The sequence below is a fragment of the Salmo salar genome, chromosome ssa05 (assembly GCF_905237065.1).
Source record: "Salmo salar chromosome ssa05, Ssal_v3.1, whole genome shotgun sequence".
In the NCBI taxonomy this organism is placed as follows: domain Eukaryota; kingdom Metazoa; phylum Chordata; class Actinopteri; order Salmoniformes; family Salmonidae; genus Salmo; species Salmo salar.
This window is the reverse complement of record NC_059446.1, coordinates 36,674,632-36,698,921: the sequence shown is the minus strand read 5'-3', so window position 1 is coordinate 36,698,921 and position 24,290 is coordinate 36,674,632. Positions and strand designations below refer to the sequence as shown.

The 24,290-nt window shown below is 44.6% G+C and overlaps 2 protein-coding genes across 3 annotated transcripts; both read right to left on the bottom strand.

Annotated features, from left to right (window-relative positions):
• Nucleotides 1–1,913: 1,913 nt before the first annotated feature.
• Nucleotides 1,914–14,232, bottom strand: LOC106604752 (DNA ligase 1). Its single transcript, XM_014199745.2, has 8 exons — nt 13,954–14,232; nt 12,873–13,058; nt 11,525–11,713; nt 10,671–10,847; nt 10,249–10,390; nt 7,909–8,603; nt 6,895–7,045; nt 1,914–4,623 (listed from the first exon to the last, which is right to left on the bottom strand). Exons 1-8 carry the CDS (start codon nt 14,047–14,049, stop codon nt 3,626–3,628), a joined length of 2,634 nt encoding a protein of 877 aa, XP_014055220.2. The 5' UTR covers nt 14,050–14,232; the 3' UTR covers nt 1,914–3,625.
• A 373-nt stretch (nt 14,233–14,605) lies between these two features.
• Nucleotides 14,606–24,290, bottom strand: LOC106604809 (transcription initiation factor TFIID subunit 7). Of its 2 annotated transcripts, none has more exons than XM_014199852.2 (5): nt 24,071–24,290; nt 22,909–23,026; nt 22,589–22,709; nt 16,202–16,314; nt 14,606–14,902 (listed from the first exon to the last, which is right to left on the bottom strand). In XM_014199852.2, the coding sequence occupies exons 3-5, from the start codon at nt 22,707–22,709 to the stop codon at nt 14,849–14,851; spliced, it is 288 nt and encodes a 95-aa protein (XP_014055327.2). In that variant the 5' UTR covers nt 22,909–23,026; nt 24,071–24,290; the 3' UTR covers nt 14,606–14,848. The 2 variants fall into 2 exon arrangements, with proteins under 2 accessions (XP_014055327.2, XP_045574089.1); XM_045718133.1 differs by having other exon boundaries at nt 16,211–16,314.

The window sequence follows — 24,290 nt, the reverse complement described above, 5'->3', positions numbered from 1 at the left end:
ATTGAGTGTATGTAAACTTCTGACCCACTGGGAATGTGATGAAAGAAATAAAGCTGAAATAAATCATTCTCTCTACTATTAGTCTGACATTTCACAATCCTAAAATAAAGTGGTGATCCTAACTGACCTAAGACAGGGAATTTTACTTGGATTAAATGTCAGGAATTGTGAAAAACTAAGTTTAAATGCATTTTGCTAAGGTGTATTTAAACTTCCGACTTCAACTGTATATACAGTGGCAAGAAAAAGTATGTGAACCCTTTGGAATTACCTAGATTTCCACATCAATTGGTCATCAAATTTGATCTGATCTTCATCTAAGTCGCAACAATAGACAAACGTTATATTTTATTTAAGTAGACAAGTCAATTAAGAACAAATTCTTATTTTACAATGACGGCCTAGGTACAGTGGGTTAACTGCCTTGTTCAGGGGCAGAACGACAGATTTTTACCTTGTCAGCTCAGGGATTCGATCTAGCAACCTTTTGGTTACTGGCCCAAAGCTCTAATGACTAGGCTACCTGCTGCCCCAAACGTAGTGTGCTTAAACTAATAACACACAAATTATTGTATTTTTCTTGTCTATATTGAATACATCATTTAAACATTCACAGTGTGGGTTGGAATATGTATTTGAACCCCAAGGCTAATGACTTCTGCAAAAGCTAATTGGAGTCAGGAGTCAGCTAACCTGGAGTCAAATCAATGAGACGGAGATGTTGATTAGAGCTGCCTTGCCCTTTAAAAAAACACTCACAAAATTTGAGTTTGCTATTCACAAGAAGCATTGCCTGATGTGAACCATGCCTCGAACAAAAGAGATCTTAGAAGACTTAAGATTAAGAATTGTTGACTTGCACAAAGCTGGAAAGGGATACGAAAATATCTCTAAAAGCCTTGATGTTCATCAGTCCACGGTAAGACAAATTGTCTATAAATTGAGAAAGCACTGTTGCTACTCTTCCTAGGAATGGTCGTCCTGCAAAGATGACTGCAAGAGCACGGCGCAGAATGCTCCATTTTTTAAAATTGTACCTTTATTTAACAAGGCAAGTCAGTTAAGAACAAATTCTTATTTACAATGATGGCCTAGGAACAGTGGGTTAACTACCTTGTTCAGGGGCAGAACGACAGATTTTTACCTCGTCAGCTCAGGGATTCGTTCTAGCAACCTTCGGTTACTGGCCCAACGCTCTAACCACTAGGCTACCTGCCGCCCCAGGTAGTCTAGTTCTTCTTAACTTCAATGAGGTTAAGAAGAATCCTAGAGTGTCAGCCAAAGACTTACAGAAATCTCTGGAACATGCTAACATCTCTGTTGACGAGTCTACAATTCGTAAAACACTAAACAAGAATGGTGTTCATGGGAGGACACCACGGAAGAAGCCACTGCTGTTAAAAAAACATTGCTGCACGTTTGATGTTTGCAAAAGTGCACCTGGATGTTCCACAGCACTACTGGCAAAATATTCTGTGGACAGATGAAGCTACAGTTGAGTTGTTTGGAAGGAACACACAACACTGTTTGGAGAAAAAAAGGCACAGCACACCAACATCAAAACCTCATCCCCACTGAAGAGTATGGTGGAGGGAGTATCATGGTGTGGGGCTGCTTTGCTGCCTCAGGACCTTGACAGCTTACTATCATCGACAGAAAAATGAATTCCAAAGTTTATCAGGACAATTTGCAGGAGAATGTTAGGCTATCTGTCCGCCGATTTAAGCGGGTGATGCAACAGGACAACGACCCAAAACACAGAAGTAAACCAACAACAGAAAAGCTTCAACAGAAGAAAATACGCATTCTGGAGTGGCCCAGTCAGAGTCCTGACCTCAACCCAATTGAGATGCTGCGGCATGACCTCAAGAGAGCAGTTCACACCAGACATCCCAAGAATATTGCTGAACTTTTGCAGTTTTGTAAAGAGGAATGGTCCAAAATCCCTCCTGACCGTTGTGCAGGTCTAATCCGCAACTACAGAAAACGTTTGGTTGAGGTTATTGCTGCCGAAGGAGGGTCAACCAGTTATTAAAGCCAAAGATTCACATACGTTGTCACAACGTCCACAGAAGGTGGCGCCTCTCTCCGGTCGGGCGGTGCTCGGCGGTCGTTTGTAATTGGGGGGGGATTTAGTTTGTCTGTTTTGTTTGGGGATTGTTGCTTGTAATGTTTTACGTTGTGGCCAGGATATATATATGTATTAGACTACGCCGCGTACTATTTAGGTTTTAGGGTTGCCGGGCTGCGCCCCGTCAATTTTGGATTTTGGAGCTGTTCTCCTGCCATATTGGGACTCTGCACCCTGCCTTGTTGCGGCATTTTGTTTATGGATTATTAAATGTTTTGTTCAACGGACCTCCGTCTCCTGCGCTTGACTTCACCCCTTTTCCTGCCATCGAAACGTGACATACGTTTTCCACCCTGCACTGTGAATGTTTACACTGTGTTCAGTAAAGACATTATTGTTTGTGTGTTAGTTTAAGCAGACTGTGTTTGTCTATTGTTGTGACCTAGATGAAGATCAGATCAAATTTTATGACCAATTTATGCAGAAATCCAGGTATTTCCAAAGGGTTCACATACTTTTTCTTGCCACTGTATATTCCTATGGTCTGTTTGTAATGCAGCAGAGCTGTAGCTCTTCACTGTACCCTTCTTACTCAAACTCCCAGAAGCCAATACTCTCTTTGTAGTGGTCCTCTGAAGACTAACTCATCAAAAGGCTTTTTTTTTCTCTGAGGGAGTGTTAACAATGAGTTATACTGCCCACACCACGTCTCTCTGTAGTCATGTGATTATCCATCTGAGGCATCTAATGTTCTAAAAAAAAACAGAACCAGTAACTCCCCGTGGCGCGACCGCACGCTGGGGAACCAGTCCCACCATCTTCAGTGGGATTGAAGAGAAGCACTCTTCTCTGGAGACAGAGCGAGGCAGAGACAGTTTAGAGAACATGGCCAACGGGGGTGGTGCCCCCTGCTATATATGGTGGGGTCAACCCGTTAACGAGCGCGCTCATTTTTCCCCAACATGTAAGCTGCGAGACCTTCCATGTTTGAGTCCCGTGCACTCTGGCATTGTGTACGAGACACAGCGAGGGTTGTTTGGCGCTCTGTAACACGGCAGGGCCATGAATCGCCTGAACTCTTACGGGAATCAGAGCTATGACAACATACACTAGCCTGTGCTAAGACACAGGCAGATGCCTCGCTGCCGCAAAAAAAAAAAAACACTCATCGTCTCTATTTTAATGTCGATCTGAAGTCAATTTTTTTTTAATTAACATTACCACGCCTCATTACGTGATGATTTGTTTGACTAATGCGTCAATGCCATTTATTTCATTGTTTATGTACTGTACTAACATTCCTCCCTATTGCTGTCCTCCCGGTCGGTTTTTAATCTGTATAAAACGTTTGTGAAAGAAATGCCTTTTTAATAACGAGTGGGTTACTGGCTGCTTTCTACTCTTTGTGTACAAAAGGAGAAATAAAATTTGTATTTGTTACACAGAACGTCTGCTTGTGTTGTGTGTGTGTGTACGCCTCAAGCGATGATCCTGAATTGAATTATGAGAATCATCACATGATACTTAATGATCATATCAATGCCAGAGTATCCTTCATTTCTTTTTCTTGTGTTTACGCTTGGACTTGAAAGACGGATTTCGAGTCGAGACCCCAGATTTGGTGTGGCTCGCCCCCTCCGATGGACACGGCTGTTCGTCAGAACGCTTTCCCTCTGATTTACTCCCGTCATTCATTTTGCTTTCCTCTGCCTCTCCTTTGTTGGGTCTGTTGATCTGTGTGTCTAACCTGACTCTCTCCTCGGCTACATCTGAAAGTACCTCTGTGGCCTGTGGGTTAGGGAGGTCAGCGGTGGCTAATGGACTCCTATTGGTCGATTCGGATTGAATGGCTTTGCTTCTTGTACTCTCATTGGTGCCTTTGTTCCCTGTGCTTCCCTTGGTTACTTCCTGTGCGGCAGTTAAGTGACATTTGCCCTTTTTCACAGCCTTATCCTTCCCTGATCTCTCTGTAGCTACATTATCTTTGCCTTCATTGGTCTGTGCCATATCTGTCTCTTTATCTCCTGCTCTATTAACTACCCCCGCCTGTCCATCTCTCTCTACCTCTACACTCTCTCTTCTTTTCCCACTATCCTTCTCCACTCCCCCACTACCTCCCCCTTTCTCAGCAATGGCTGCTTTCTCCGCACTCTTCGCACTCCCCTCCTCTCCTTTTCCCTCTGGCTTCTTCTCCTCTCTCACTCCATCACTACCTCCCTCTTTTACAGTCTTCCCTGCTTCCCCTTCTTTCTGAACGCTCCCCTCTACTTTTTTCTCCTCTTGAAACTTCACTGTCTTCTTTACTTTCCTGGCTTTGGTCTTGGCCTTGGTGCCCTCGAGGCCCCACTTTTCCTCTGTAGCTTCCCAGTAGTTCTTCTTGTCGAGGATGTGCTTGTTCCGGAGGTTCTCGCCCAGCCTCTTCATCTCCTGATTGACGATGGGCTTCAACCTGGGCTCCAGACGCTCCACCTTCTGGAAGTCATTCCTGGCCTCCTCCTCGTTGCACAGAGCCGAGTGGGCTCTGGCCCGCTGGTACACTGCCTTGAAGTTATCTACAGATAGATAAAAAGAGGGAGGGAGGGAGGTAGAGAAGGGAGAGAAACAGGGTACAGTAGAGGAATATATTTGTAGAGGGAAAGAGATGGAGGAGAGACATAGAAAGAAGTAAGGAGGGACATTGAGAGAGGAGAAGAAGCAGGGAGAAGAAAAGAGAGAAATGAATTAGAGAGAGGGAGATTAGAAGAGACAGGGAGAGGGAGACAGAGACAGTAAAAGATGTGCAGTTAGACAGTGAGTGATAGGAATAGACCAAAAAAGTGGGTAAGAGAGAAATGGAGAGAACATGAAAAATACAAAGGGAGTGAGAGAAAAGAGAGAGTTAAGGAGAAGGCTATGATCAGTAGCATATCACATCTACTCTGCGATAAATAATTCAGGTAAAAAGAAAACAACGAATTTCACTCCTGACTGTTGTGTTAAGAGCACAGTACCCATGAAGAACCACAATAATGGAGAATGATGCAAGTGGGTTTTGAAACTTCCAGAAAAAAAAGGGAGAGCGAAAGATTGAAAAATCAAGTCGGTGAGCAACACAAGGGCGAGGTCCGCATAAGGACAAGCATTTGTACTACAGATGTCGAGCATTCAACTCCAAAACAGAGCCCAGCTAGCACATAATGTTCTGAGAACCTTAGAGCTCTCCAACTGAGAGCGTGGTTGTCCTATGGTTACTTTGCATACAACCTTCCCACAACGTTCTGGGAATGGTGCAGGATAGTTATTTTCTTGGTATTTCATTACTTTAACAGAATATTTCCTAAAAGTTCAAACATGGTTACATTTCATTTCAATTTTGATAATGTTCCAGAAATGTTCTCCAACTGGTTTGACACTGGGAATGTTCGTAAATAGTTCCGAGATCATTAAGAAACAACGTTCTTGTGGGAATTTCAGTACTTCAGCATAATGTTTCCTCGTGGTTCTATTTAAAGTCATGTTCTCAAATTGTTCCAGAATGTTAAGAAACGTTTTTCTGTGGGAATTTCAGCATCACGTTTCTTATAGGTTTCCTCATGCTTCTATTTAAAGTCATGTTTTCATTGTTCCGAGAACGTTAAAACGTTCCATAAAAACCAAAAGAAAATAGTTGTAACGTTCAGAGAACGTTATAAGAATGTTATTTAAAAACATACACATTCCGTTCTCAGCTTCAACAAAACTCTCCATCCTCTATCTTGTTAAGTATGTTCAGGTGTGCCCACTAGTTGGCCACACCTGATCTTAATGAGTGCTTGATTCCTTTGAAATGTGGTCTATTTGAATAGATGAAAATGAACAGCTTTGTATGCATAAAAAAGCATGGCATTTTAGCGCCATCCTGGTGGGGCAGTGGACTAAGTCCATGGATAGAGAGCAGAAGAGTATAGGTTTGAATCTCACTGATGCTGTGTTACAATAAAAAAAAATATGTGTTTTCCCATGAATAATGCCCATCGGTGCATGGAGTTCAAAAAAGTTAACCCAAAATAAGCTAGCAGTGTTATTAAAAGTCTTATTGAAACATTCAGTGAAAATGTTAAGGAACTTATTCAAAAACCTCCAAATAACCAATCATTTCTGTTCTCAGAGCGTTAATAAAAACCTCCCTGGAAAACTTTCAAGGAACCAGAGAAAATGTTATCAGAATCTCCCTGCAACCTACAAATAAACATTCCCAGAACAGGTGAAATATTCACTTCTGATCTCAGAACGTTTAAAAAACGTTCCGTTTTACGGGTCAGGAAACGTATGGCTTCGTTCCCACAACCAATGTGAAACCAAAAACATATTTTCCCACAGCTTCCAAGGAATCAAATGTGCTAGCTGGGGTAAGTGTATCTTTTTTATTTGAAAGATTCTTTCTCACTGATATGAAAGATAAGTTCCATATGTTTCGAAGGCCGTTTCGCATGCAATGATTATTGACGTTTCTAAACTTTAAAACAGAGTGTCTTGATTGTAGTTTACATGGTCCCACCTGTAAGCGGTGCTCTGAGAACCCTTGGGATAAAGCAGAATGCCTTGGGTTCTCGAGAGCAATGGCAGCTGCTTCTCAACCATGAGAATAAGAGATGTAGGGAAGAGAGATAGAGTGGGATAAAAATGTATAAAGGGGGTGAGGGGGAAGTGAATGAGAAGAAAAAAAGACAACGAGGAGACTGGTCCAGGGAGAAGAGAGAGGAAGACCGAGAGAGAGGTGGGGAGAGGAAAGATACGAAGAGACAGAGACAAAGGAAGAGAAAGGCAGACAGAGAAAAAGAAAGGTAGTGTGTGTGAGAAAGTACCTCTGTGTTTCTTGAGCAGCTTGGTGTTGAGCGCCACCACTTCCTGGTAGTCCCTGAGCTCCAGCAGACACTGGCTGAGGTTGAGAGTGATCGGCACACGGACCTTCTCCAGAGAGTCCCAGTCCTCCCTCCTGTCTTTATAGCACACCTCCTGCACATGGAGATGGAGGGAGAAAGAGAGGGGGGATAGCCAGAGGGAGTGGAGAAAGGGACAGGAAGGGAGAGATCGGGGAAGGGAGAAGGAGAGGGGGAGAAAGAGAGGAAGGGGGGAAGAGAGCAGTAGATGGAGGGGAGAGAGAGGAATAGGAAGAGACGAAGAGAGATACATGGAGGAAAGTGGGATAGAGGGGAATGACAGAGTAGGAGTTAGAGAAAGAGATGCTTGGGTGAGCGCTGTCACTCTAAGATCTCCAAGGGTCTCGCTCTGTTATTTTTAGCTCTCCTCTTCGTGTTCCTGTTCTATTCTGCCAGTGTACCTTCAACCCTATAGCCTTGCTCTTCTCTCTTCACTGGAGTGGCAACAATGCAAAATGCATAGAGCCTGTGAGAGGCCGAGAACCAATGGCTCTTATGTAACAGGTATCATAGAGGAGTCTTCTTGAGGCGCTTGCACACTGCTCAAACAATGACCAACAAACTCCAACATTCCAAAGTTGGCAGTTGTATGTTCAAAAGATTATCCAAAACAAACATTACCCAACAAATGTCCTATTGCCTTCCTTTATTGTCATTCTTAGCTATTTCATAACGTTTTATTTCCAGCCTGTCAATCCAATAAATAATTATTTTATCTCTGTATTATCAGTATCTCTGACATTCAACAGCTGTGACCGCTAGATTAATTGGTTGTTTCACACTGAATGAAGACCTAATACCGAATGAACACACCCATGAATGAATGAACATTCCACTATTGAAATGAACACACTATTGAAAGAAAACACCATTGAATGAACTGACAACTGAACAAAATAACACACCATTGAATGAAGCTGCCAATTAATGGACACTAACCTTGTTTTGAATGAAGTCCACGTACTCCAGAGCCTCCTTGAACTTTGTTGTGGCCTCGCTGTATTTCTGTTCTGTAAGCAGGAAGTTACCCTCCTTTTCCAGGAACATGATGTGTCGTAATTTCTGCTGCCAGTCCATCCCCTCTATATGAGCACTCTGATTGGTCTCTGGCTGGGTTTCCGGGGTGCTCTCTGTCCTCTTATTGGCTGTTTCATCCTTCATTGTAGCCTGATTGGCAGTTCTATCCTTCACTTTAGCCTTATCCTTCACTGTAGCAGTAATGGTTGTTCCATCCTTCTCTATAGCCTTTTTCCACCCTGTCTCATTCTGCTTGTCATCCTTGACATCTTTCACTTCCTCTTTGGAAGAGGCTGAGTTATCTTTGCTTTTCTCCTTATCTTTCACCTTGGTCACTGTGCTCTCACCATCCTTCTCTTTCTCGCCCTCTTCATCTTCCTTCTCCTCTTCCTCTTTCTTCCCCTCTTTTTCCTCTTGCTCCAGGCAGTTCCAGTATTTCTCCTTCTCCTCCCAGTATTTCTCCTTCAGTCTATCAGCGAGGAACCTCAGCTCTTTGTGCACCAGAGGGGCCAGAGTGATGTCCAGGTGGGCCACCATGTTGAAGTCTCTCTTGGCCTCCTTCTCGTTCCACACTGCAGCATGGGCCTTGGCCCTCTTGTAGTATGCCTTGACACAGTCTGTGGGAGGGAGGGAGGGAGGGAGGGAGGGAGGGTGGGTGGAGAAACAGAGACACAGCGAGAGCGAGAGAGCGATATTCATCAATATTCACTACCATCTTTGAAAGTAAGGCTTCATTAGACTGGATGCGCTAGTGTACTGACACTAACCAATACACAGTAGCTAAGATTTCCATTTTTACTCATCTAGGGCTGTGCATGCTTGAAAATGACATCTCCAATCACTGTATTTTCTTATCAGCGGAGAACACGGCATAGAGAGAAAAGATACCCGCTTAGGGTGAATGAGTGAGTGGTGAGTGAGTGAGTGAGTGAGTGAGTGAGTGAGTGAGTGAGTGAGAATAATATTTCAATAGAAAAACGAGAGGCCCCCTGACTCAGGCTCCCTGTCTCAGAACACGCACACCACCTAATCCTGTTTCTCTGAGGAGCGGAGATGAGTGGGCTGCAGTGACTGGTTTAGATCCCCATTGATGGCTTTCCTCTCCTCTTCTCATTTCCTCTCCATTTCATCCCCACTCCCCTCAAAATCTTTCATTCTGCCAACATTTAAATTGATTTCTTCATAGCCTCTGGGAATAACCGAGCCGGTGCGCCACGGAGAACCTTCACCGACTCAGAGTCCCTCTCAGAAAGAAGATGTCTCCCAGGTGGAAGGAAGGAGGGATGGAGGAGATGCTAATGAAAGGTTGAATGCCAGGTTGGAAGTGATAGAGACGACAAGATAACAATGACAAGAGTAAAGAGGCTCTGGAGAGAGTGAGAAGGGGAAAAGGAGGGGAGAAGAGAGTGTAGAATAGGAGAGGGTGGCGAGGGGTGCCGTGGTCTAAGGCACTGCATCTCAGTGCAAGAGGCGTCAAAGCGGTCCCTGGTTCGAATCCAGGCTAAATCACATCCGGCCGTAATTGGGAGTCCCATAGAGCGGCGCACAATTGGCCCAGCATCATCCGGGTTTGGCCGGGGTAGGCCGTCATTGTAAATAAGAATGTGTTCCTAACTGACTTGCCTAGTTAAATAAAGGTTAAATAAAAATAAAGAGGAGAGAAGGACCGACAGGAGAGCAGAGGAAAGGACAGACAGGAGAGGAGATGCCCTCATCGAATGAGATGAGAGGAAGTCAGTCTCTCTCTCGCTCATATAAGGCAGCCATCGCTATAAGTTGAAGCAGAGGAACAGAACAGAGAGTGAAGACAAAAACAGCCTATGGACAGTGTCTCAGGGTCCAGTCATAGGGCACTGAGCTACGTACATGTCAGAATGGGGACTCCTTAAGGATTGTGGAGACACACATAGAAGGCAGCACAGCACTAATCCCTGAATCAAGCAGAAACGTATGTCAACTGCAGTGCACACCAAATCAGACTTCAGGACAGGAAGTGAAGGTGTCAGTAATGTTGCTGAAGAAACAGCTGGCTTGTACACGCAAAAAGGGCTATACAAAGAATATAGGCAGTAAACGTAAAAAGACAGACAAGTATTATTTTACATTTTTTGGGACAATCATCACTGTTGTCCATCATGCTCCAACTCCAACTAATGACTCCCATTAAAAAAAAGATTCGCTCAATACGTCCTTTTTGGATACAAAACCCGGGATTGCATGATTGTTTGTTTGTATTTGTGCCTGCATGTGTGTGTGTGTTACCTTTGTGTTTGTGTATCAGGTCACTGGTATGCTCCAGAACCTCATAGTACTCCTCCAGCTCCAACATGCACTGGCAGTAGTTCAACACTAGGGGGGTGATGAGCCTGTCCACGGCTATGTAGTCCTCATCACCTGGCATCTCCTACAGGTGGGAAATGAGTGTCTGTGACCCGTTTCTTTAGCATGTTGACATTACCCCTCCCTCCCTCCTCACGTTGTATGTCATGGATGCTCTCCCTCCTTCTCCCTTCATTTCCTTCCCATCACATCCCCCTTCGCTCCCTACACTTATCTTTTCCAATCCCTCCCTCCATGCCCCCTTTCTTTCACTCGTCATAACCTTCTCTCCTGTTATTTTCTCTCCCTCCATCCCGACCATATCCTTACTCGTCTCCTTACTCCCTTTCCCTCCCTCCTCTCACCTTGGACAGTACAATCCGGAGTAGCACCACAGCTTCCTGGTACTTCTTGGCAGCCTCTCTGAAGTGCCCCTGTCGGACCAGCGCATTGCCCTGCAGGTGGAGCGAGGGCACTTCCTTCATCTTCTCATCCTTGTCCATTATCCACGACTCCCGCTTGTACGAGAAGGGGTCTCCCACCTGGGGAGATCAGGGGCGACAGGCAGAACAAATGTAAAAAGTCATCCAGGGTCTGGTTCATTCAGACACACGGCAACAAAATCTTCTGCAACGGAAACTGGACAAGACCTGTTAGTCCCTCCCTGTTTTCTTCTGTTTGGTGCCAACTGAACACAACCCACCTCCACTTGGCTGAGGATTGAATGTGTTGCCTTTAACTCCGCTAGTCCCCCCGGTGGTTAGCGGCTGGTTACATAAACCGTTTCGTTTGGGAATTGAGTGGTTGAGGTAGGATGAGCTGTTGTTTGTTGGAGACAGAGAGAGAGAGAAGGCTGTGTTTGGAGTCGGCTTGTAATGTAACGGGTGGAAAGGATTGTCTGGAGGTTTGTTTATGGGCGCCGAGATGTGTTTGTTTGGACAGATGTGTGTGTGAGTGACAGAGGTGTGTTGCTGTTCACATTGGGAGATGTTTTCATAAACTGAGGGGTGTGTACTTCTAATGGAGTAAGTGTATAACCACTGGTGCATGTGTATTCCCTCTGTGCTAACTTAACATGTGTGTCGTGTGTAACACATTTAACCCTTCTCCTCTTCCTGCAACTCCTCCCCAGGTCTTTAATGTAAATGTCACTGTCAACTTACCAGGTCAGGGAAGGGTTAATAACTAAAATGATGACGATAGTGTAACAGCTTGTTACCTGAATGAGCTCCATGATGAAGATCAGTGCCTGAGGTGTCCTCATCAGTTCATCCAGCTCAGGCCAGCCAGTAGTGTTGTAGTGGAACATGTTCCCCATGCCACACGTGTGCCTCTGGCCCTCTAGGGGGTCCTTGCCCTGGGCAATCAGCCTCATCCCTTTGGACACGATAGGGTACAAGCCTGTGTGCTGAGATGGGAAAAAGACACCACTATGACTCAAATAGAGTCAGAGGGACAAACCAACGTGGCCTCAGAGCAATTTCATATTATTCTGTATGTAAATCCGAGACACTCTAGTATGATGTTACATTTCATTCTGTATGGTATGTGTTCATTTGTGGATGTCCATCATCCATCTTGTATGATATGTTACGAATTTGCAAAACGGATGATATGTCACGAATTCCAATTTGTTCTAATTATTAGAATCAGCTGTGCTAGATTAGGGTTGGAGCGAAACGTACAGGACGGCAGCTCTCCGGGAACAGGGTTGAGGAGCCCTGCTCTAAGGGTTAGGTTAGGAGTTAGGTTAATGGGTTAAGGTTAGGGGAGGGGTTAGTTAAAAGGGTTAAGGTTAGGGGAAGGGTTAGCTAACATGCTAGGTAGTTGCAAAAACGCTGAAGTTGTCTGTGATGATTCAAACACACAACCTTTGGGTTGCTAAATGTTCGTGTTATACGCCCACCCCTCCACCCCGACCAACCACCCTTCTTTCGTTTTTGCTTTAGGTAGCCTTCTATCTTACGTAACCATACCAAACGTAACATACAGTATCATACTAATTTGAGTGTCCTGGATTTACGTTTATTATGTTATGTCTAGTCTGAGACTAGGCTGCACAAACACACGCACACACACAAACAACAACTCCGTTGTGACACAAATGGAGTCCATTTGAGAAACAAACGCGCACAATATCGATGTGACTAAAATAGACTCCGAAGTACTTTTTCACCTCACCCCTGCCGGTTGCTGAACTAGAGGCCCTAAACTAACGAATCACAAGCACCATTTGACTTGCAAATGTTTGCTATTCTTTGCTTTTCCCAGAAGGAGAAATAGAGAAATTGTTGCAGACAAAAAGATTTCTCTGTTTTAGTTTTTAATTGTGTACGTAGGAGGCCACCAGATGTAGGTTCATCTGCAGAAGTGTGAGGAGAGCAAAGCTTCCCCCGCCACCCCAGTGAACACTAATTACCAGACAATTTGGGGTCCCTGGATCTCCTGACTCTCGCTTCTGTTTTGCATCGGGAGGTGGAGACGTCTGTGTGTGTCTATTGTGTGTGTGTGTGTGTGTGTGTGTGTGTGTGTGTGTGTGTGTGTGTTTAATTGGTCCCTGGACTCACAACGGCATCGCACCAGAACTCGGACACCTCTCCGATCCTCATGGAGGTCAGCAGCGTCTCCCACACCTCCATCTTGAACATCTTCCCCACAAAGATCTCCATTGGCACCTTGGCTTTGGCTTTACGACTGTCGTCAATCACCGTGCGCTCAAAGTTGTCTAACAGCGTCTGGAAGTGGAACACCAGCTTGGATGGAGAGGAGGGAAGGGACGGATATAGAAAGAGTGGGGATTAACTGTGGTCATATGTTCCAGAGCTTTCCATTGTCAACACACACACACACACGTACGCACTTGCACCTACACATACATAGTGTCATATGGAGTGTGTTCGTGTGTGTTGGGGGGTGTCTGGACTCTGGCTGACCCTCTGCTCCACTCTGTGTGTGTTGGGTATGGTATGGCCCTAACCTTCTTTTGCTCTCTTTTAACTGGAGTCATTTGTTTGAGGCTTGCGACAGAATGGGAGCAACACAGAACACAGCTGTTGAATGGGCCAGATATTCATGTCATTGTCCAGGAAAATGTTAGTCATCGTTGGACTCCAGACCTGGGGCCTTATGACTGGACATGATCAGGTGATGTGTGTGTGTGTGTGTGTGTGTGTGTGTGTGTGTGTGTGTGTGTGTGTGTGTGGTTAGGAGACGTCATCAGCACCACAAAGCCTATGCATGAACACACTGATCCGTGACTGTTCAATCCCCACAGATGCCAATACGCCGTGTAGCAATTGTGTTGACCCAATGTTCGCGGTGTGTTACACCCAGATACAGAATATTTTACTCCCTCGCATTAATTATTCTAATCGAGGTGGGCAGAGAGATACTCTGAAAATGCACATCGCTCTGTAAAGTATTAATTGCTACACAACGCTAATTATACATTGCATCATTTCCTCCACACATTAAACCCTAGGCATATCTAGAGTTCAGCGGTTTCTGAAATGGAAACCTGTTACCTATATAGGAGACTACTTTTGAACCACAGCCCTACACAGGCCCTGGTCAAAGGTACTGCCCTATATAAGAAATAGGATGCAATCACAGACGCACACGGTCATGTCCGAGGGTGTTATGTCTTACCTTGGTCCCCGGTGCAAAGTGGGGCATTGGGCCCTTCCCTCCGGCCAGAATCTTCTTCTTGACCCCTGGATAGTTCAGCAGGTACGTCTCCTCCATTTTAGCTACCAAACTTCCTTTTCTCTAAACTGTGGGTAGGTAAAAAGGTGTGTTTTAAACCCTGGGGCTACACTGCAGGCTCTGGGGAAGAAACAGCAGTGTGTGTCTTTAGACTCTCTCTCCTGCTCTCCCTAATTAGTCTAGTGAGGAGGGAGTGTGTTGGCGTCCTGAGGCAGCCCGGTGCAGTCCTCCTGCTCTCTGACAGATGGCTAGATTACCAGGGTTTGAAGATGGCCACTTTAATCTGGGCATGCTTATCCCTGCCCTGCCTCCCAAAATCCTCAGAATAATCCCCTGTAAGAAGTTGAAGAGGTGGGTGACCAGAGGAACATGTGAGGGCGAGGCAGAGAGAGATCACTGTGGAAGAAAATCTTTCTAGAAGGTAGGAAGGTAATCCTCGAGGACGTGGGAGACCATTGTCTACTCAACAGGGGTTGATGACTAACTACTCTGCCTCTGTAATTGGTATGGTCAGACTCAGTGGTTTCCATTCCTAGGTCAAATGAGGTGAGACAGTGTTGATCTGTCACTAGGAAATGTCAAACACAAACGATTCAATGGTTTAACAAAGAGTTTATTTACAGAGATCTACCAACCTATTAAATAAAATAGGAAGAATACAAAAACAGGAAACACTGAATCCTCCAACAAGTCCATGATGTCTGGAGGCAAAAGGGAAAATATATAATGGAATGAAACAGTATGTAAAAGAGGGCTCTTTCAGTGGTGGCAGATGCTTCTTCTCTATTCCCCAGTCGGTCTCACAGCACCCATTTGACACTTGGCTGCCCCCTGGTGGTCACTTGGGCCACTTCTCGATCAGCGAGTCCAGCTGCTCCTGAAGCGAGGCCAGCTGTTGGAGCAGAGATTGGGAGGGTTGATTGATGCCTAATGCCCGGGTGTAATTAGTAGGCTAAGTGGATAATGATTAACACGTCTTCCAACATTATTCCTTTTCCATTCATTTGTCAATACAAACAGCAAAACAAGCTGATGTGAAGACAGAGACACAACTTGAATACAGATCCTTGGACTGGTGTTAAGAGTCCTTGACAATTCCAATTAAGATTGATTTAGATTGAGTCAAAGAATTGACTTAGAAATACAAAGAGAACCCTCGCCATTGGATGTGTAAGGATGTTCAGTTGCTAGATGAAGACAATGGCAGTTCAATAAAGTGCTTCTTATAAAACAAAATGTGTTTTGGTGTGCTTGTTTGTCTATTCAATTCAAGCATCTTAATTTGCACTGTAATGTAGCGACACTATACTTTCCCCTTTGCATTCCTTTATAGAAAATTCTGCTTAATACCAAATGAAATGATCAATCATAACCAACAACAGCATATAAACTGATGTGGTTTTAAATTGGACCTTCCTGTCTTGCTCAGCCAACCTTACCTGCTCCATCTCTCCTCCTGATAAATGACTTTATTGAGCAGAGCCTGATAGCGGTTCTGCTAAATAAGAGCGGAGTTTAGTCCGTCTCGGCATTAGACAGTTCCCTTAGCTTGTTTTGATGTTCGAAGTTGGAGCCTGCCGTTGTGCCGTTGCTCGTAGTGAGCGTATCTTTCACCTGGCAGAAAGGCCATTTGGAATGGCAGTCAGATGCCCGTGACATTTTCCTGTGGCTGGGACAGTAATGGTGAAAGATAGAGAACTCAGCCAGGCGAGGCCAGCCGAGCAGAGAGCTGAAAAGTCTTGGTAAAACAAGCCGAGGCTGCCCGTGTCTCACACGTTTAAATCTGCCCCGAAGAGCTGTTGGTGGAACTATGAATTTTTATGTTTTTTTCCCCCCCGTGAGGAACGCACAAAGGGCTGATGGCAGAAATGTAATATTTATGCCTTCTAAAAAAATTACATCTTCAAGTTGCCCTGCGGTCGGAGTTTGGGAAGTTTGACACGCAGTAGTTTAGAGTGGTTATATTCCACATAAATACTTCTCCCTCCGAGGTTGCGTCAGTGTGTGTGTGTGTGTGTGTGTGTGTGTGTGTGTGTGTGTGTGTGTGTGTATGTGTGCATGTATGTATGTGTGTGCGCGTTTGCGTGAAAGAGTACAAGACTTCTTTTTGAAGGCCTATATGAAATCAGTCTGTGGTCATCTCACTCTGCTATATGACACAAATGTCATGTAAAAGTTGTCTATAGCTCACTTTCAGCACCTGGTTCTCCACCTTCATGATGAGGTCCTTCTGCTGTTTCTTGCGGGCGCCCGTCTCCTTCAGCTTGGCCTTCACACCGTCTACCTGCACCTGGTACTCCATCACTACAGGAGGAGGCACAGAAGAACCATTTACAGCGTCGGGTTTCCTCAAAACACACAGGTTTCTCAATAGCTGAATGGAGCCGAGAGTATTCCTCATCTCCACTCTTAATATCTACACTGAGTGAAAGCAATAAGCTGGACATGTGTCATTTTGATCCTCTTTAAGATGCGTATGAAGCAGGGAAAGGAAACGTTAAAAGGTGACAACTTGTATGGAGATTCAACCCACTGACTCTTCCGCACACAGCAGCACCAAGACACGGCCATTTGCTACACGCCAACTGAAATTGAATAAACCAACAAGGGCCTCTGACTTGCACAAATCAGAACGCACAAAGGACATGCTTCCTTCTTCCATCAAAACACGTGGCAATCAGGTAGTTTGCCTCCAGGAATCAGCAGTATAAACAATAACGACGTATACTCCCCCGCCCGTTTCGGTGAAAAGCTGAGGGATGGGGCTGGAGAAATGTAACCACGCTCTAATTCATGGAGCTATGGATGCAAGGACTGACCATCCATGTTATCAAAATTAACATGTTTTGGGGCTACATAGTGTTTGTTTACATTTACTTTGTTTACAAACATTGGAGTAAACCAAGCTTATATTTTGGGTTCCAGTGGGGTATGACATTTGAACTAAGCTCGTTTATCAGTGATATTCTTCAATAATCAATGGGTATATACACAGCGCCTTCAGAAAGTATTCAGACCCCTTACATTTTTTTACATTTTCGTATGTTACAGCCTTATACTAAAATCGATTAAATCGTCGTCGTTTCCCCCCCTTCAATCTACACACAATCCCCCTTTATGACAAAGCTAAAATATGTTTTTGTAAATTGTTGCTAAGTTATAAAAAAATTTAATTATCACATTTAAATAAGTATTCAGACCCTTTACTCAGTACTTTGTTGAAGCACTTTTGGCAGCAATTACAGCCTCGACTTCTTGGGTTTGACGCTACAAGCTTGGCACACCTGTATTTGGGGGGTTTCTCCCATTCTTCTCTGCAGATCCTCTCAAGTTCTGTCAGGTTGGATGGGGAGCGTTGCTGCACAGCTATTTTCAGAGTCTCTCCAGAGATGTTCGATCGGGTTCAAGTCCGGGCTCTAGCTGAGCCACTCAAGGACATTCAGAGACTTGTCCCGAAGCCACTCCTGCATTGTCTTGGCTGTGTGCTTAGGGTTGTTGTCCTGTTGGAAGGTGAACCTTCGGCCCAGTCTGAGGTCCTGAGCAGGTTCTCTGTACTTTGCTCCGTTCATCTTTGCCTCGATCCTGACTAGTCTCCCAGTCCCTGCCGCTGAAAAACATCCCCACAGCATTATGCTGCCCCCACCATACTTCACGTAGGGATGGTGCCAGCTTTCCTCCAGATGTGGAGCCTGGCATTCAGGCCAAAGAGTTCAATCTTGGTTTCATCAGACCAGAGAATCTCGTTTATCGTGGTCTAAGAGACTTTAGGTCGCTTTTGGCAAACTCCAAGCGTGCCGTCATGTGCCTTTTACTGAGGAATGGCTTCCGTCTGGCCACTCTACCATAAAGGCCTGATTGGCGGAGTGCTGCAGAGATGGTTGTCCTTCTGGAAGGTTCTCCCATCTCCACAGAGGAACTCTAGAGCTCTGTCAGTCAGAGTGACCATTGGGTTCTTGGTCACCTCTCTGACCAAGGCCTTTCTCCCCGATTCCTCAGTTTAATACATTTGGAAAAAAAATCTAAAAACCTGTTTTCACTTTGTCATTATGGGGTATTGTGTGTAGATTGCTGAGGATTTATTTTTAATAAGGTTGTAACGTAACAAATTGTGGAAAAAGTCAAGGGGTCTGAATACTTTACGAAGGCACTGTATATTCAGCAATAGGCCAATTTAAAGTGAATCCAACACCAGGACCAGGCTGAGGTTAATGTTAGCTGTCTGTTCTCTGGCCCACATTGGCTCTCATTAGTAGGGAGATGGCCTGAAAACACATTACGTGGAATCCGTTGAATTCAATCAAAGAGTATTGATTTTTTTTTTAAACCGTGCTACAGATATCATGGGCTCCTCATTAAAGACACCAGTTTCACAGGCATGTGTGTGGACAGCCACAGCCAGACTTTGACCCATTAAAAGAGGCAGGCCCCACAACAGATTAACGGAAAGCTGCAGGACTAGGGTGCAGCATTAGCTGTGTGACGGACAGCTCCATGTGAGCCAGTGAAGGTGCACCGAGCTGTCAGAGAGACAGAGAGCTAGCCCAGCTGTGACTGAACCAGGCTGCAGGAGGAGAGAGAGAGAGAGAGAGAGAGAGAGCACCTGTCAGTCTTCTGAGTGGGGAGATAACTGGAGATGAAGGGATGGAGACGTCTGTCTGACCTAGAAAACTCAGTCTTACTCTAACTTAAGCTCATTTGTGTAGGGTATTGCCGTCCTCCATTTTGACAAGGGGTACATATAGAGTGGTTAATGTGATTTGATGTCCGATCTTTTTGTCTGTCCTCAGGCGGTGCTTCTGTTCTGAAATTACGCCCACATATCAGCCCCCCACCCCCGCTCATCCTCTTCTCACGTTGGCTGCTATTCCAATAACGTAGACAGATAATTCTGATAGGTGCCACGTTGATACCAATTACAAGACAATCACTCTCCTGTTAGAATAGATATGAAAATGTTATTGCCAAGGAACATTTTGTTGCCAAAATGGAGACAGGATGCCAACGTCTGAATATGTACGGCCTCTCTCTCTCTCTCTCTCTCTCTCCCCCTTCCATCTGTTTAAATTATATATTTTTTTCTGTTTTCAGTGTTCTTACGACTCTCCACCAACAAAACAGTCTTCCCTGTAGGACAGTTATGGACCCACTAGGGCCTACTGTACTGTGCTGGGAGTGGGACAGTGTAAGGCTGTGTGACATACCGTTTGTTCCAACTTCTGTATGGGTGTTTTTGGGGGGGAAATGGTTATGTTACAGTCTAATTCTTTATAAATGTTGAAGTACTATACTTACTGTACGTACTGGAGTGGAAAAACACTTGTTTCACTTAGTTGCGTAGGCCTTGAGAACTGATTAGAACCTGGTCTTGTTTGACAATGCTTTAAAGAAGTGGAGCCAAGTCCCGCTCTCTCGTCTAACCTTGCCTCCCGTTAGGAGAGGCAAGCAGCTCCTTGTGTAGAGGTATATAATGACTGTGAATCCGTAACCTTTGAGTTCCTCTCCGGTTTATCCTGTGTGATCTCCCTTGCAATTGCTTGAATAAACTCTTATTAACTGGATAATGAGCTCTGCCTGATCCTTGGAACGAGTTTTCCTCAACAGTGGGGTGGCTCTCAGGTGGTGGGAGAGTGGAACGTGTTATGGCTCTCATTTCAAACATCAGCCACATATTGAATACATGTATTACGTTAACTGTGAGCCACTCTGTATGGAACCAAAGCATCTGCTAGATGACAATATCAAAGTATTATGCGAGAGGAGCTTCTTTTGCCCACTTCCATGGTGCTTACCAGAGGAGCCATGCCCCATCTGATGAGTCCAGGTTGACCAGACAGCCTTTGCTGTCTGCCTCCTTGGTCTCACCCTCGGCTATCACCTCCCAGCCTGAACACCAGGTCAGGGAAACATTGTACACCAAACACTACCTCACTGCTTTCATTAAGTTATGTCATGTTCCAACTATTACAAACATACTGGCTTCGCTATGGGCCAACAATGATATATTAAAAGTTCCAGAGTCCACTTAAATCAACACTCAGGGAGCCGTTGACGCTGTACCCCAGGGGTAGGCGACCCTGGTCCGGGAGCGCTGCAGCCACTTCATGTCTTTGATTTAACCGACCTTGAAGACCAGGTGTCTTCAATTTAGTTGACCACTGAACTGATCAATTAGCTCAGTTGGTCAGGTGTGGTGCCTACTTGGAACAAAATCCTGCGGCACACCAGGAACAGGGTTGCCTACCCCCTCGGTACCCTGTTCTGTGCTATTATTCTTTCCTGCTGCTTTATCGTTTCATTACAGTGCTAACACCAGAAGGTGTTGGTGCAGGGGACATTAAGACATTAGCAGGAGTCAGTTCAGGTGAGGCCCAGCAGAGCAGAGACTAGGCTCTCGCTGGTCTCTCAACGGCCACAGGGTGTCGCGTTTCATTGACGGCGTATGCCTTAGGCACGTGTCAAACTCATTCTGCGGCGGGCCGAGCGTCTGTGGGTTTTTGCTCCACCCTTGTACTTGATTGATGAATTAAGGGCACTAAATCAGTAAAGAACTCCCCTCACCTGGGTGTCTTAGGTCTTAACCGAAAGGAAAAACCAAAAGCCCGCAGACACTACACCATCCATCCATGGAATGAGTTTGACACCCCTGATCCAAGGGATACTGATACTTAGGGACGGGTTGATACAGCATTAGAGAGTGAGTGTGGGATGTGAGGGTGAGCGAGTATATATATATATATATATATATATATATATGTGTGTGTGTGTGTTTGTGTGTTTGCCCCAGTGCGTGAGATAAAAGGACACGGACACTAACGGTCTCTGCGTCAGTGCTTAGCAATCTCTTTACTTTCTCCACGTCGGGAGACTCGATGTACTGCAGAGGAAATCAGACTACTGCACACCGCCTCGGCACACAACACTACTGCACACACACACACACACACACACACACCTGCCCTCAGAGCGAACATCTGGCCATATGCCAGCAAACACATTTTGAATAAAACAGGGAGCCAAATCGATATGGCCCTGCACCTTAAAGATGATTTATTCAAAAGACAAAGTAGGAATCCTTTCTCTCATTCGCTCTCAGTCACTTGGATCAAAGCGTAGTTAGATTGCTTTTATACATATCTTTGGGGCAAATGAAGATAGGCCTTTATTTACACTGAAGAAAAATATAAACTCAACATGTAGAGTGTTGGTCCCATGTTTCATGAGCTGAAGTAAAAGATCTCAGAAATGTTTCATACGCACAAAAAGCCTATTTCTCTAAAATGTTGTACACAAATCTTAACATCCCTGTTAGCGAGCATTTCTCCTTTACAAAGATAATTCATCCATCTGACAAGTATGGCATATCAAGAAGCTGATTAATGTGATCATTACACAGGTGTACCTTGTGCTGGGGACAAAAGAAGGCCACTAAAATGTGCAGTTTTGTCACAACATAATGCCACAGATGTCTCAAGTTGAGGGAACGTGCAATTGGCATGCTGACTGAAGGAATGTCCATCAGACCTGTTGCCAGAGAATGTAATGTTCATTTCTCTACCATAAGCCACCTCCAAGAGTATTTGGCAGTACGTCCAACCGGCCTCACAACCGCTGACCACGTGTATGGCGTCATGTGGGAAAGTGGGTTGCTGATGCCAGTCATGTGAAATCCATTTATTTAATTTGGGGTTATGGTATGGGCAGGCATAAGCTATGGATAATAAATACAATTGCATTTTATCGATGGCAATTTGAATGCACAGAGATACTGTATCGAGATCCTGAGGCCCATTGTTGTGCCATTCATCTGCTGCCATCACCTCACGGTTCAGCATGATAATGCACAGCTCCATGTCGTAAGGATCTGTACACAATTCCTAGACGCTGAAAATGTCCCAGTTCTTCCATGGTCTTCATACTCAGACATGTCACCCATTGAACATGTTTGGGATGATCTGGATCGACAGCGTGTTCCAGTTCCCACCAATATCCATCAACTTCGCCATTGAAGAAGGGTAGGCAACATTCCACAGACAGCCTGATCAACACTACGCGAAGGAGACGTGTCGTGCTGCATGAGGCAAAAGGTGGTCACACCAGATACTGACCGGTTTTCCGATCCACGCCCCTACTTTTTTTTAAGGTATCTGCTTCCAACAGATGCATATCTGTATTCCCAGTCATGTGAAATCCATTTATTTAATTTGACTGATTTCCTTATATGAACTGTAACTCAGTAAAATCTTTGAAATTGTTGCATGTTGTGTTTATATTTTTGTTCAGTATATATGTAAATCGTAGTTTACTTCCACTGCTGTTGCTATTTTTATGTTGTTTGAATAAAGGGCCTGGGACAAGATCCCGGCATCATCTTAAGAAAATATTCACGAGAAGAAGGGAGAGAGCGCTTAAGGGGAAACGAATGTCAGTAGCTCTCTCTTCTTTTTTTTTTTTAAGTTAACAGCTCAATCAAAAAGCAAACTTCTAGACCTGCTGAGGCTTGAAGTTAAGTCTCGGCAGCCGGGCTACAAAGTGCTAAACTCAGCAGATTTCAATACAGAGGGGATATAGTTCTACTTACTGCCATGGTTCCAAACAAAGTCCTTGACCTTGTCTTTGACCGTCTTCTTCTTGGGGTCTACAGTACCAGTGGGCTCCTCCAGGGGAGGGTAGAGGTCTCCATCCAAAGTGCACACCAGCATCTGCCACACACAGAACAAGGTCAATGAATATCAGTTCATTATAGACCAAAGAAAAATCGACCTTTTAGAATGCTTGAAAAGTCTACAACAAAAAAAAACGGTAATATGCGAGGTCATTATCAATACAGAATAGAACGGTCTGAGTCATAGAGCAGACACTGCAGCTGTTGACAACTGGTCTATACACAATCCTACTCACTTCTATGAGCGCATCCTTCCTGTCTTCTAGAAGGACTGTTTTCAGAAACTCTAGGATGCAGGACAGATCCACCAGTAGGGGATGCGGTCCATTCTCACGATGCCATGGTAACCATCACCTGGAGAGGGAGAAGCATGTCATTTCACGCTTATGTCACAGTTGTTAGGGTTTAACCAACTATTTGTTAGCATAACCTATATAAAATAACAGAGCAGCTATGCTATAATAATAAGTATCTAAACTATAGATAATTGAATACTGCTATATGTTAGAGGAAGTGGCTCATGTGATGGTGGGTCATGTGGACAGAATGCTGATGCTTTAAAACAGGGTTTTGCAAGAGCTTTTTGCTGAACAACAGCAAGAACAGAATATGGGTGAAAGGTATATGCGGGGGGTGTAAGGGTTTTAGAGAACTGTGCATTGTGCAGTCACAAGATGAGACATCCGCCAGAGACAATAGCTAGGACAGGAAACAGGAGTGCGTCTAGAGGTTGGGACCAACCTGCACGCCAACGATAGGCTGGAGTAAGTCTAAACCATATTCTAGCCTCTACTATGACAGGCCCTCAAGGAGAGGGAACTAAGTCTATCCAGTATTTAAGGAAGAACTTGTGATGTCATACCAGTTCTCTGTTTTGCCCTGCGTGGTGTTACAGTGAGCCCGTATATACGAAACAACATATTTACCATTCAAGTGTTTGCATTAATTAAAGTACAAAGAAATCAGAAGTTACTATGTGCTGACTATTTTGTTCTGATACCAGATTCGAATTGACGCGACCCAACACAGTCTATGCCTATTAGCTATGTCTATTGATATTATACTATAGATGCATATGCTAAATGTCCTACATGCCTGGTAAGGAATGGACATTCTCTGATGTGATGCTGGGAGATTTAATTGAATAACCTCATATGGACCAAAATGTTCAAATAGGCTTTAGGGTTAAACAAGGTTCTTCCTAGTTTAGTTTGAAATGGCTTAATCAGCATGATTAATGAGGCCACTTTACAGTATCTTTGATTTGAATTCTGCAAATTACAAAGCCTAACTTTCTACATTAAAGTGTGGTAATGGTGTGAGTGAACAGTTAGGACAACAAGGCACACTTGAACTAGCAACACATGAATTGAATGAGTTGAATAGAGCTTGACCTACCGTGCAGTTCTATGGCAAATCTGTCTTTGAGGTTCATGCTGCTAGATTGGGTAATCCGTTTTATCGTTGAGGCATATTCTTTTGACAGAGATAATGCAAATTAGAAAGACATCCATTACCGACAAAAACTAGATCCCGCCTAGCTCTCAAACTCTGGGCGGCATTACGCCTTTACAGTTCTCAGCCATTAGCTTCACCCATGACTGCCTCATGTCAACTA